The 12,896-nt window shown below is 48.9% G+C and overlaps 1 protein-coding gene across 1 annotated transcript; it reads left to right on the forward strand.

Annotated features, from left to right (window-relative positions):
- The first annotated feature begins 6,959 nt into the window (after positions 1-6,959).
- LOC119378060 (fatty acid CoA ligase Acsl3) lies at positions 6,960-8,562 on the forward strand. Its single transcript, XM_037647304.2, has one exon. The coding sequence runs from the start codon at positions 7,066-7,068 to the stop codon at positions 8,458-8,460; it is 1,395 nt and encodes a 464-aa protein (XP_037503232.1). The 5' UTR covers positions 6,960-7,065; the 3' UTR covers positions 8,461-8,562.
- Positions 8,563-12,896: the final 4,334 nt, after the last annotated feature.

Below are 12,896 nucleotides of genomic sequence, written 5' to 3' on the forward strand. Positions count from 1 at the left end.
CTTGGTGGCATCGCCACCTGTATTTCATTTGTTTCATTTTTTTCGCGTTTTCTCTGTAAGCAAGCGCCTTCTCGCGGCAAAGGTTGTACTTTTGGTATCGCGAAATTGTCCTTTAGTAATACGAGAAAATTCGGTTATCTTTAGTGTCCCTTTAAGCCAAAAGCTCCCCGTTGCGTCGTCTACACGAGAAACTATACATTGAACGCCGGCCATAATCGAAAAAGAGTATTGTGATAAATAGGTGGCTCGCATTTCAAAGCATGGCGAGACTTCCAAAAGGAGTTCTTTTTGGCCAAGTTGGTGCTTACATTCTTCAGAAATGTGCTGGCTTGATAACATATTATCTTTACCGTGTCGTTCCACGTCATACCTTGGCACTTTACGCATGAGCGGAAGGTACGCGTCTTCCTTCCTGTACGTTTCCGGGAGCGTCGTTAAATAGTTGGTAGCCATCACTTCATTTTCTCCTCTTTTAGATCTCCATTTTCACCAATGTGTTTCGCGCCACAGTTTAGCATAATAATTTACGTGCCAAACCCACGATATCATTATGAGGCACGCCGTGGCCCGTAGTGGAAGGCTCCGAAAATTTCGATCAGGTGTTCTTTAACGTGCACTGACATCGCGCAGTACACGGGTCTCTAGAATTTCGCCGCCAGCGAAATGCGATCGGCGCGGACGAGATCGAACCCGTCACTTTCGGATCAGCAGCCGAGCGCCGTAACCACTGCTCCACCGCGGCGGACCTCCTAAGTATACAAGAGTGTAGGAAGGACATTATCCTCATCATAAACAATTGAGGGGAAAAAGACATAAATAAAGATGTCAATGGCGTTTTCTTCGTCAAGTGACCCCTTTAGGAGTACGTGATATGGTTTGCAGTGCGCATGAAAAATTACGTCCAACACCGGCAGCAATCGAAAAAGTAGGCTATAAGTAAATGGATCGCATTTCAAAAACGCGCCTGTTCCCACGGTAAGTGGGATCTGCCGAATTTTTTCTTTTTTTTTTTTGAGATCGCAACGGGGAAAGTCGTGGGCAAAACAGATGAAACAGCGTAAGATAACGAGGAACGCAAACTTGGCTCACGAACAAAAACCTCGCGCTTTGCATGTGCGAACACAGATCCCTGGCTACAGCTGTTACACGGCGCAGATGCCTGCTGCCAAACACCACCGAGCGACCTCGCCTGTGTAGCGCCACTTCCTCGGCTGTATAGATAAGCAGACCAGCAGGCTGTCAACAACGATCTTTCTTTCTTTTTTTTTTTTTCGAACTGCTTGTCTCACAGATTCCCTCTGGTGAATGTCGTCCGATGGAAAGAGCTACGAGATGGCCGCGTTGACGTTCGCCGCTTTTACGAGGCTCCCTCTGCTTTTCTTTTATTCGATTCTTTTCCTTCTGACCCTCTTCAGTTCGATGTATGTACGTACGTCACGAAGTCTAGTTCCCACGTTTGACTCACGAACCGCAAGACTGCACGTAGTCTCGCTATGAAATAACGCCCCGGAAACTAATAAAAAAGCTAAGCAAGTTAAGTCATTAGACTTCAGCGCTACCACATGTGTGGGCTCCGCGAATTGTTGTTTATATTTATAAGCATCAACGCAGCCTGGACTAAGTGACCATGAGGCAGTCGTTACAAATTTAAACATTTCAGTGGTCCCGATGCGGGTGCAAATCCCACGGCGAGTATTCTTACACGAGAAAGGTAACTTTGACGCCATTCAAGCAGAATTAGTAACATACTTGCCAATCTTCCCGCGTCTGTCAGAAAGTAGTGATGCAGAGCATTTATGGTCCACCTTTCACAGCAAACTGTTAGTACTAGAGAAATATATTCCTACAAAATTCCTGCGGCAAAAGAAAAAAGATAAACCGTGGTTTAATTCTGAAGTGCGCAAGTTGATACGGAAAGCAAGAAACGCGTACAAAAAATTCTGTAGCAATAACACTTCACTTAACCGCCAGAACTTAACTGATGCAAACAGGATGCTAAAGCTAAAAATCAAGGAAGCAAAACAATCATTTTTTGCCCAATTAAACAAAGACCTGAAAAAAAAACCCTAAAGCCTTCTGGAAATACGTAAAAACAAGCAGAAGCAGAAACAAGCACTTCCATTCCAGCTCTAAAAAAATCTGATGGAACTACTACAATGACAGACGCTGAAAAGGTTGAAATGTTTAATCATTACTGTAAATCGGTCTTTTCTGACGGTATAATCACTGGTACAGCTGCATCCCTTTTTTTTTTCTAATGTTAGCCCCGCCGACGGGATGCCTGAAATCACCATAGATGTGAACGGTGTTGACTGTCTCTTGCGGGAGCTGGACACTTCAAAAGCTATCGGTCCTGATAGAATTCGATCATATATGCTAAAGAAATGTCATGGTATTATCGCACAGTATCTATGTATTGTGTTTCAAATGTCTTATAAGACTGGGTTGGTTCCACAGGACTGGAAAATCGCGGCTGTTAATCCTATCTTTAAATCAGGAGACAGAAAACTGGTGGAAAACTACAGAACCATTTCCTTAACGTCGGTATCTTTCAAGAGTTTTGAGCACCTAATATACAGTCAATTATTTAAATACCTCGAATCAATCAGCTTTTTTACTGCGTCACAGCACGGATTTCGTAACGGTCACTCATGCAATACTCAATTAGTTGAATTTCAACACTATATAGGTAAATCCATTGACAATAATAAACACGTCGACGCACTATTCCTTGATTTCAGGAAGGCGTTCGACACAGTATGTCATCACCTGCTAAATACTAAATTAAAGGGCTTAAACATACACAATAAAACCGAAAACTGGATTTGTAACTATCTAAACGGTCGTAAACAGTGTGTAGTCCTCAATGGTTGTAGCTCATCATACATAACAGTATCATCGGGAGTGCCCCAGGGCAGCGTTCTAGGGCCACTGTTGTTCCTCATATACATTAATGATATTGTAGATGACATACAGTCCCCCGTTAAACTTTTTGCAGACGACTGCGTCGTCTACAGAGAAATTAATTCTACATCAGATATAACAACCCCGCAGACCGACCTTGATAAAATAGTAAATTGGTGTCAGCGGTGGCAGATGAGCTTGAATATTAGTAAATGTAATCACATCCGCTTTTCAAACAAGAAATTGGAACGTCCAACAAAATACACAATTGAAGGCACAACGATAAACACAGTCCCAGAGTGCAAATACCTCGGGGTGTACTTTACGCCGAAACTAAAATGGAACGAACATATCCAACACACAATATCTAAAGCAAGTAAAATGTTGTTTTTATTCGCAGAAATTTCAAATCAGCGTCCAAAGATGTCAAAGAAACACTATACTTTTTACATGTTAGATCTATCCTAGATTACGCCTCTATGATCTGGGACCCTTACCAGGACTATTTGATAAAAGCGAAAGAAAAGCTTCAAAATCGGGCTGCACGATTCGTCTCCAGTAATTACAAACCTTTTCAAAGTGTCATTGAATTAAAAGCATTGCTGGGCTGGGAAACTTTAACAGCTGGAAGACAAAAACTTAAGGCTCAAATTCTTCCACCGTATTTTTTTTATAATCAAACAGGCATTAACCGCCGCACCTACCTGTCGGAACCATCCTACGTCTCGACTAGGCACGACCACTCCAAGAAAGTACACGCATACAGTTGCAACACAAATCATTTTTCCAGATCTTTTTTTCCACAAACTACGAGATTGGAACCTGTTACCGGAAGACTACGTTTTTGTACCTGATGATCATAATTTTTATTCACGATTGTGTTTACAATAATGTATAATTGTGCTAGTTTTTGTTTCAACTTTGTGTTACCTCTGAACGTGCTAACCTATTGTCTCTTCACCTTGTTTATCTTGATGTTAACCTTGTTTCATATATTTTTGTTGCTTTTCACTGTAAAACATGTAGCATAAGATCCTACAGATGTCTTCCTGCGATAGCGCCTTTGAGGCAACGCAGGTATCCTGTAAATAAATAAATATTTACTGCGGCAAAATCCTGCCATGAGGCATAACGCTGTGTTCATAACACAGGGATGTGCGCACTTTGTTGGAGATTATAGAGAAAATATGTCTCACACTTCATTGACACAGACGTATGCAAGGCAGGTAAATGCAAGAAGTGTGGTACGAGATACGGAACACATGCTATGGGAATAACGAGGGATAAAAATAATAATGGGGATGCATGCTCTAGCGATCGCCTGTGCGCGCGCTGGGAGGCTGTGTTGCACGGCTCCGCCCTTAAAGATCAACTTTGGGATGTCCAGCGAGCCGAAGAAGCCTCCAGGCCTCAAGAACTCCTGGCCGTCACCTAAGCGGGACCTTTTACCCGTGCCACAAACTCGCGGGACCTTTCAATAAAGTTCTTTGACTGACTGATTTATTTTATTCTTGACAGTCTCCTTGCTGAATTCCTAACACATCGTGTTATTGCGTTTTCTTCTCATTGGTCTGGTTCGAGGGAATATGTTTCTTGCCCCATCTTATTAGTGGCTACTCCCCGATAGTGATTGTAATAAGCAAACCAACCAATCCTGATCAAACAGTGGGTTTGTACCATTTTCTAAGGTTGGTTGGTCAGTTACTAGGCTCAACTAACCCCGCAGGATCGACCGTGAATCGGGTGGTGCCTTGTTTTAGGAAGTAAAATAGCTTTAGAAAATAAATAGTTCCCGAAACAAATGTGTTAGCAATCATTCATTACTGACAAAACAAACTAAAGAGTCAGATAAAAATATAATTTTCTAAAAAATATCGATGATCTTCATCGCCGTCGTCGCCGCAGTGTTATATATCATCATCACGCCTCGCCTCGCGAGGTGAAGAGGTCGCGGCCAAAGGGCCTGCGCAACATTCCATACCGTCCCAAAAATCGCGCCGCGTACCATCCAAACCGGGAGACGGCGAACCGCCGACGCGTAAGGTCCAGGGCTTCACGTCACGGCCATGTACTGGATAGTCATTAGATTCATTCTATTACTCGTCCAAATTTTGACCGCCATCTGCACGGTCGCCACGCTACCAGTGTACTTCGTCTTCCAGAGGCCATGGGACTACTGGCGCCGCTCGAGGACTTGCTTCGCCAAGCCCGTCGAGGAAGACCCGTCCGCGCCGTACTGGCGCGTAAAGCACTACGAACGGGTCAAGACTCTAAAAGGTGTCTCTACTCTGGACAAACTGGCCCGAAAGGCCATCGCGACGTGGCCCGAGCGGCGCTCACTAGGAACCAGGGCCTTCTTAGGTCGGACCGAAGAAAAGCAACCAGACAGCGGCAAGATCTTCAAGAAGGTGGCCCTGGGCGAGTACCAGTGGTTGACGTATCGCGAGGTCGACCGTAAGATCGAGCTCACCGCTCGCGGTCTTCGGGCGATCGGTGCGAGGCCTCGCCAGTACCTGGCCATCTTGGCCGAGACTCGCCTCGAGTGGCTCCTGACGGCGCACGCCTGCTTCCGCAGTAACATCCCGCTCGTGACACTGTACGCGACGCTGGGCGACGAGGGCATCGTCAGTGCCGTCAACGAGACCGAGGTGACGCACCTGGTCACCTCCGCGGACCTTCTGCAGCGCGTGCAGAACGTCGTCAACAAGATGCCCTCGCTGACGCACATTGTCTGCATCGAGAATCCAGACTCCCAGCTGCTGGCGTTCGAAGAGCAAATTCCGAAGGTAAGGGACACGCTCCTTTCTTTACCATGTGACCGGCCTGTTGCATGCGCAACCACTGCTCGGTGCAGGCCGTGCCAGCATGTCTAGCAACCTTCTCCACTGTTGTAGACTGTTCCGATAAGATTTCCCGCACGACGCCAGAAATCGAGTTTAGGCTGGAACCAGCGCGGGCCCCAGCGAGAACGCTGGAATTTTCGATCCATGTATATGATCGCCGACCGTACTCGCCGCTATCGTTAAATTGTCTGTTACTTGAATTTCCGGGTCCATGTTCGCCCAGTAAAGCGTTTTATCTTTAACCGCCTGACTGCCGCTTTCTTGAACCTCACAACGACGTGACAGTATAAAGACAGATTGCACGTCACCAGGGGCGTAGCCACAAATATTTTTCTGGGGGCCGGGGTGTCAACCATGCTTTATGTATGTTCGTGTGTGCGTTTGTATGTGTGCGTGTATATATACGCAAGGAAAACTGAAAATTTTCCGGTGGGGGGGGGGGGGAGTGGGCTTTGAACCCCCCCCCCTCCCCCCTGCTTACGCCCCTGCACGTCTCGTCATGGAAGCAGCTTCCTACCAAACTAGTAACTGGACGTTGCGGCCACGGTGACGTAAGTACACAATGTCGTCATGCGTGCATCGTTTTGTACCGCTCGGTGGTGGCAGTCTTTTGATGGATTTACCTGTTATCGATTCGATTTCCTCTGTAAGTCTTTTACATGCCTTTCGTGCTGTCACGCTTCTTGCTCACGCAGCTTCTCGACAATGTAGTACCCTTAGACGGCGGCAATTATGACGTCAGTGCTAACTATATCCATACAGTCAAGCATGTCTTGGAGTCGTTCTAACAAGGCAGACATTCTCAGAGACGTCAAGGCTTGAAGACGTGAGAAGTTTTCGCTGGAGTAAACAAAATTTTTCATCTTTGCATACACGTACACCCACAAACGCACTCACGTAGTACATAAAGTGTGGTTGACCCCCCCCCCCTTTCCCACGAAAAAATGTCAAGCTACGCCCCTCTTAGACTACCTGCGTGCGCTGCCGGCAATTTGTACAACTAGTGTGAACGTCTGTGAAAGGGGCTAGGTAACACACTCAAACCTTTCCGATTTCTTTCTCTGTGAAGTTGAATAAACTTTCACGAAACTGAAGAGGCACCACTGTCTGTACTGGTAAAAAGATATCCTCATTGATGACGCGCCACTCCTTTAAACCGCTAATAATCACGCACACAAGTAGCAGGCTAGAAGACAATTTTTTTTAGCGTATGATCATGTGCGCACAAAAGGTGTTCTAACGGCATAACTTGTATGATACCGCGTGCCTGTCACAGGTAATTCCGTTTTCAAGCCTGGAACGCCTGAGCGCGAGCTTCATGGCAGAAAAGGGCGTGCCGACGCCAGACGACGTGGCCATCGTGATGTACACCAGCGGGTCATCCGGCGCACCCAAGGGAGTCGTGGCCACGCATAGGAACATCATCGCGGCCATAATCGGGCTCAGCGCCGTCCGCCAGGCGTATTGCAGCGAAGACGACACATACATCGCCTACTTGCCCTTAGCGCACGTGTTCGAACTGTCCGTCGAATCGCTCGTCTTCGGCACGGGCACCCCGATCGGCTTCTCCTCGGCGCTAACCCTGACCGATGCCTCGACGGGCTTGGTCAATGGGTGCCGCGGAGACGCGACGCTCCTGCGACCGACCCAGATGGCCGCTGTACCTCTGGTCGTCGACAGGATCTGCAAAAGCATCTGCGAGGCCGTCGGCTCGAAGGGCCCTCTCTTCAAGGCGTTGTTCGATTACGCCGTCGAGTACAAGGACTTCTGGCTCGACCGCGGCTTCGACACGCCGCTGCTCAACTTCTTCCTGTTCAGCAACGTGAGGCGCGTGCTGGGCTCGCGGCTCAGGGTTCTCGTCTGCGGCTCGGCGCCGCTGTCCACTCGAACGCGCCGCTTCGCCCGGGCATGTCTGTGCTGTCAGGTGATCGAGGCGTACGGTATGACCGAGACGTGCGCCGTGGCCACCGCCAACGACGTTGACGACATTAGCGTCGGACGAGTGGGTGCCCCGGTTCCGGGCTCCTACGTCCGGCTGGTCGACTGGCCCGAGGGCGCCTACCGGGTGTCGGACAAGCCCAACCCGCGAGGCGAGGTCGTCGTCGGGGGTCCCTGCGTCGCGCAGGGCTACTTGAAGAGGAAAGAGCTCACGCGCGAGGTGTTCACCTACGAGTCCGGGGTCCGCTGGTTCTACACCGGAGACATCGGAGAGATCTTCCCGGACGGCACGCTCAAGATCATCGACCGCAAGAAGGAGCTGGTCAAGCTGCAGTACGGCGAGTACGTCTCGCTGGGCCACGTCGAGTCCGTGCTCAAGACGTGTCCGCTAGTGGACAACGTGCTAGTGTACGGCAGCTCGCTGCAGACGTACTTGGTGGCGCTGGTGTCGCCGAACTACCGGCAGCTGCAGCGCTTGGCCGTAGACCTCGGCAAGTCGACGGTAAGGAAGCTCACCCTCAAGGAGCTCTGCGAAGACGCCGAAGTGACCAAGGCAGCCACCGAGTCCATCCTCTCGTTCGCGCGCAAGAGCGGAGAGCTTCAGAAGACCGAGGTACCGCTCAAGCTGAAGCTGTGCGCTGACGAGTGGAGACCGGACATGGGCCTGGTCACGGCCACCTTCAAGATTCGCAGGAAGCCCCTTCAGGATTTCTACGAGCGAGACATCAAAGCTATGTACGGTACGGCCGAGCAGGCTGTGGCGGCCCCGGCATGAACTGCAGGCCTTCTTCGAGGACCGAAATTTCAATGCGCGTACGGCCATGGCGTGCCTCTATGATGATGACGATGAATAAACGTTCATTTTCTATACAGTATCCCGGGGCAAGTGTAAAATCCGAAGACCGAAGCACCGGTCATAGGCCTGCGCGCAGGGAGGGGGGGGGGGGCGGCCGCTTTTCTAAATCTCGTCCTCACACATGCCTCCTAATCCCAAGGGCCTCAGTGGAAGGTTCGGGAAGATCTAGCGGGGAGGGTGGGGGGGCATTGAGGTGAAACTTCACCCCCCCTCCTCCCCCACATGGTGGGCCCTGCACACGCCTATGGCCCGGTTCTGCTCTGGGTGAAAGGTCTCCCATTCCAAGAACCATGTGGCCTTCGCCGCCTCATTCGTAGAATAAATATTCATATGCATCTCCAAGTCATAGCTAACGCTCGCATGAGTCGGGAAACGCACGCGTTTTAAACTTCGCTATAATATCTATAAGAAGGAATGATGATGCGACTAGATCTAATTACGTGACGTTTAGTTGAACTAAGGTTTTAAGTCCGTTTCGTACAGCCTGCGGCGCAGTTGCATTAAATCAGCGCCACTCCTCAGTCCATAAGCTCCTCACCGAGGATTCATCCGCGTTGCATACAATCGATAATCTGGGAATAAATTGTTCTGTTCCGTGCACCTTGACTGAGCCTACATAATAATATATGTACAAAATCTGACAAAACAAATACCAAGCGGGCATGCACGTTTGATCTCCCGTGAAATCACCCTTTATGTGGTGTATTGAGATTCTGGGAAGTTGTAGACCCGCACCAGTGGCACTGGTAAGATTATAGGCGAGATAATAATGGGAACTGGGCAGACATAAAATGAAATCCGTGCGCACAAAGAAATGGGGCATTTAATACAGGCCGTCCAGAAGGCCCACGATATAGCGGTACAAGGTTAAACCTTACTGCCTCGACGTGGGAGCCGCCTGAGTCAACCTAAGGGTTGATCTTCACGACGCGAATTAAATTCATCCTACCATACCATACAGGTCGCAAAATAGACGGATGATGATCGTCGGAGCGGAGAAAAAAAATTCACGAGTCACTCCATTCTGTGAAGGGGGATGATCAGCGAAGCTGTGTAGCACACGGATTTATTTATTTCATATATTTATTTACACATTTGTATTTAGTTATTTACTTGTTCTTTTTATTTATTCACTTATTAAATAATTTATCTCTCTTTATTTTTTAGTGCACCAGTGGTGGATAGAAGGCTTTGCCGAATTGCTGCGGCACACGCCCGTTCTCGATCATGATAGTTTGTTTGCGTACATAGGACGGCCGGATTTTCCTTTCGCCTAGCCATACAAAGCCTCGCTTTGGAAAATTCCTGCCGCTGTACTCCGCGCGTGTGACTGTACTGACTGCACGCAGAGTGACTCCCGCCACTCCCTGTGTCGTCAAAATTAATATATCAGCGCGCGACAACTGCACTTCATATTTCTATCAGAACTTTACCCTCGCCTCGACATTTAGTCGGAACGGTCTGCGCGCCCCTCCCATCAAACGAACGCGCGGTTAAAGAGCCCGCTAGGCGCGAGAGGAGGTTGATGGCGCGTAGATGGCACCCGATGGCTATGGGGCGTACTGCGCGATAAGATATCGAACCGGGCTGCAGACGAACCCGCGACCTCGACCCCGCAGTTGACTCTCACACTACTACGCGCCCCTCTTCCTACTTTTTTCTTTACTTTCTTTTATAGCGATCTCAAGTCGTCTGAACAGCACGGTCGTACGTCTTCTGAAGAGACGTCTGGAGGCCCCACCAAGCACGCTGTCTTCGGGCGCGTCCGGTCCACAAGCACTTTTCTAAAGGCGAGCGCGCGTAGTATATACATGTAACAAACATGCCACAGCTGCCTCGCGTCTCGCGGAGGGGGGGATATTCCGAAAAGCCTAGCGTTCTCAATGCTTGCAGTTTAAAATTAGATAGCTTTAGTAGGTCCGCTTAACTTACTGCAGCTTACGGCAAGTACTCAGATGGCAAAAACTGCGCTAATAAGGACACGTTTTGCAAAATGCGGGTCCTCTCCTTTGAGAGCAATGAAGAAGCAAGGGTTGCTATTCTGTACACTGTACGATTCCGCCATATTGTCGAATTGCGTCACGGCGGCATTTTAAGCCAATCAGAGAGCCCGTAGCAGCCCATGGGCCAATCGGTGCTTGGTCAATGGCGGAATTTGTCAATATGGCGGAACTTGACTCAGGAATAGGGCTGTTGTCCCCCGTGTACGTAAAAATGTCGCATGGCCTCAAAAATGTTGGGAAACGATATGGGGTGACGGCTGCATTTTCTGCACCACAAAGAGTTGGCCGCGTCTGTTCGATGGCGCGCAGAAGGTCACAGGGCTCATCAGCGAGCAATGGGGAATGCGGTCAGAGGCGTGTGAATCGTTTTGTGGATTGTTTCCCAGAAGTGGTGTGCAGGACTTCTCTCACCTGTGGTCATTTGTACATCGGCCAGACAGGTCGATGTTTTTATAAACGTTTCATGCAACGTCGAAATTTATTGAATGGAGAGCCATCGTTATCTTATCTTGCCTCACATCGTCTGTCGTGCTAGTGTAATTCCCATTTGGAAAGCACAGTCATTTTGTTTCTCAGACCACACGTAAGGCAACCATCGTTAGCATTAGATAGGAATTAATTCAATTTCATTAATCGGTGTTAAAAACGTCCTTTTTGTATGTGTTTTGATATACATAAACCTGAGATGCGCGATGCGTTCTTTTCGTATATGTGTGTTTGTTCCTTTACATAAGTAACTAATAAATTCGCATTCAATACTTTGGTGCACCGATGGAAGCGAAAATGCTTGAGGCCCGTGTATACTTGGATTTAGGTGCACGTTAAAGAACCCCAGGTGGTCAAAATTTTCGGAGCCCTCCATCACGACGTCTCTGATAATCATATCGTGGTTTTGGGACGTTAAACCCCATCAATTAATACTTTGGCGCCCCGCGCATGCGGGACATGAGGGCAACGAAAGGGCCGATTGGCTTGCTCGCAAAGTAAGCATCCGAGCACCGGTCGCAACCCTCGAGGAACCCTCGACAACTCCACGCGACATCCTCGACAACCTAAGAGGAGAACGACAGAAATACAGCCATACGCACCAGGCACTCGCCGGGAAACAGGCGCGAGATTGGCGTCGAGTACAAACCCAACACGTATACCCTCGCATACAAAGAAAACGCCACATAAATCCCACAATATGCGCGGGCAGCTGTCCATGCTGCGGAGAACGGCCAACTCTCGCCCACATAACGTGGGAATGCGAATCGCGGCCCTGGAACATAAATTCTCCCCTTTTGAGAGCATCATTTCGAACACTGCAGTGGGAGACGTACCTGGCTTGCTAGCAAGGATCGGGAGAGCCAGCTGACTCTGCTCGACCAAGCCCAGCGAGCCGCAAAAGCCCGTGGGGCCCTGGATTGAGGATACCACCCACTTGGCTACAAACCTTGCATTCAATAAATTTGTCTCTATACTACTGCTGCTACAGTAAAGATCAGCTGTCAGTGAGAGCGTGTGGTGTGTGTCCTCTTTTTCTTCGTACAGTGTATTTCCACTTGCGCTCTAGGTTTTCTGTGAAGAGATACGGTGACATACTGTATGCGCTCACGCATAGTTTGTGACACTCGCGTGTAGATGTTGTATGCTCTCATCCGTATATTGCGACTCTTGGGCGTCAGTGTATCATCGCGTTTGTTTCTTATCACACCGCTCCTTCGTATTCGGATCCCACCAATGGAAAGGGTGTTTTTTCGTCCACTTTAATTCCTTTCACTTTAAGCGAGAATCATTACAATACAGTTAAGAAACCACAAATACCGTCCCCAATGCTTTCCTTGGCTTAATTGTCTGCCGGTTTCATTTTGTATAATACACACACACAAAAAAGGGGGGGGGGGCTCGTTTTCTTTTTAAAAAAAGGAGCCCCTCGGACAATTGCCCTTATTTCTTTCATACTTTCAATGCGAGGGCTTCGTTCGGGCAGACTTAATGCTTTAGGCAGCATGCGAGGGTTTATTGCTCAGCCGCCACCTCGTGCGAAGATCACGTGCTCCGCGACACCCTCAGGCAAAAAAGAGTGTGCCACACTCGCCGCATGGGCGACGAGTGGCGCCGGTAACACTCCCAAATGTTAAGCACACATAAATGCCCAGCAAGAAAGTGGACGAGGGAGCGCCCTCCGTCGTAGCTCAAAGCGTAGAGCATTTCGGCCGCGTAATTCGAAGGTTTGCGGGTTCGGATGCCACCGACGGCCCCGAAAATTTTCAACTTCGCATGTGTGTGTGCACACACGCAAGCGCACGCACTCATACGTAAAGGGTAATTGAACGCCCCCTTCCCCGCTTCTCCGGAAAAAAATTTCAG

This window comes from Rhipicephalus sanguineus, unplaced genomic scaffold (assembly GCF_013339695.2).
Source record: "Rhipicephalus sanguineus isolate Rsan-2018 unplaced genomic scaffold, BIME_Rsan_1.4 Seq667, whole genome shotgun sequence".
NCBI classification, from domain to species: domain Eukaryota; kingdom Metazoa; phylum Arthropoda; class Arachnida; order Ixodida; family Ixodidae; genus Rhipicephalus; species Rhipicephalus sanguineus.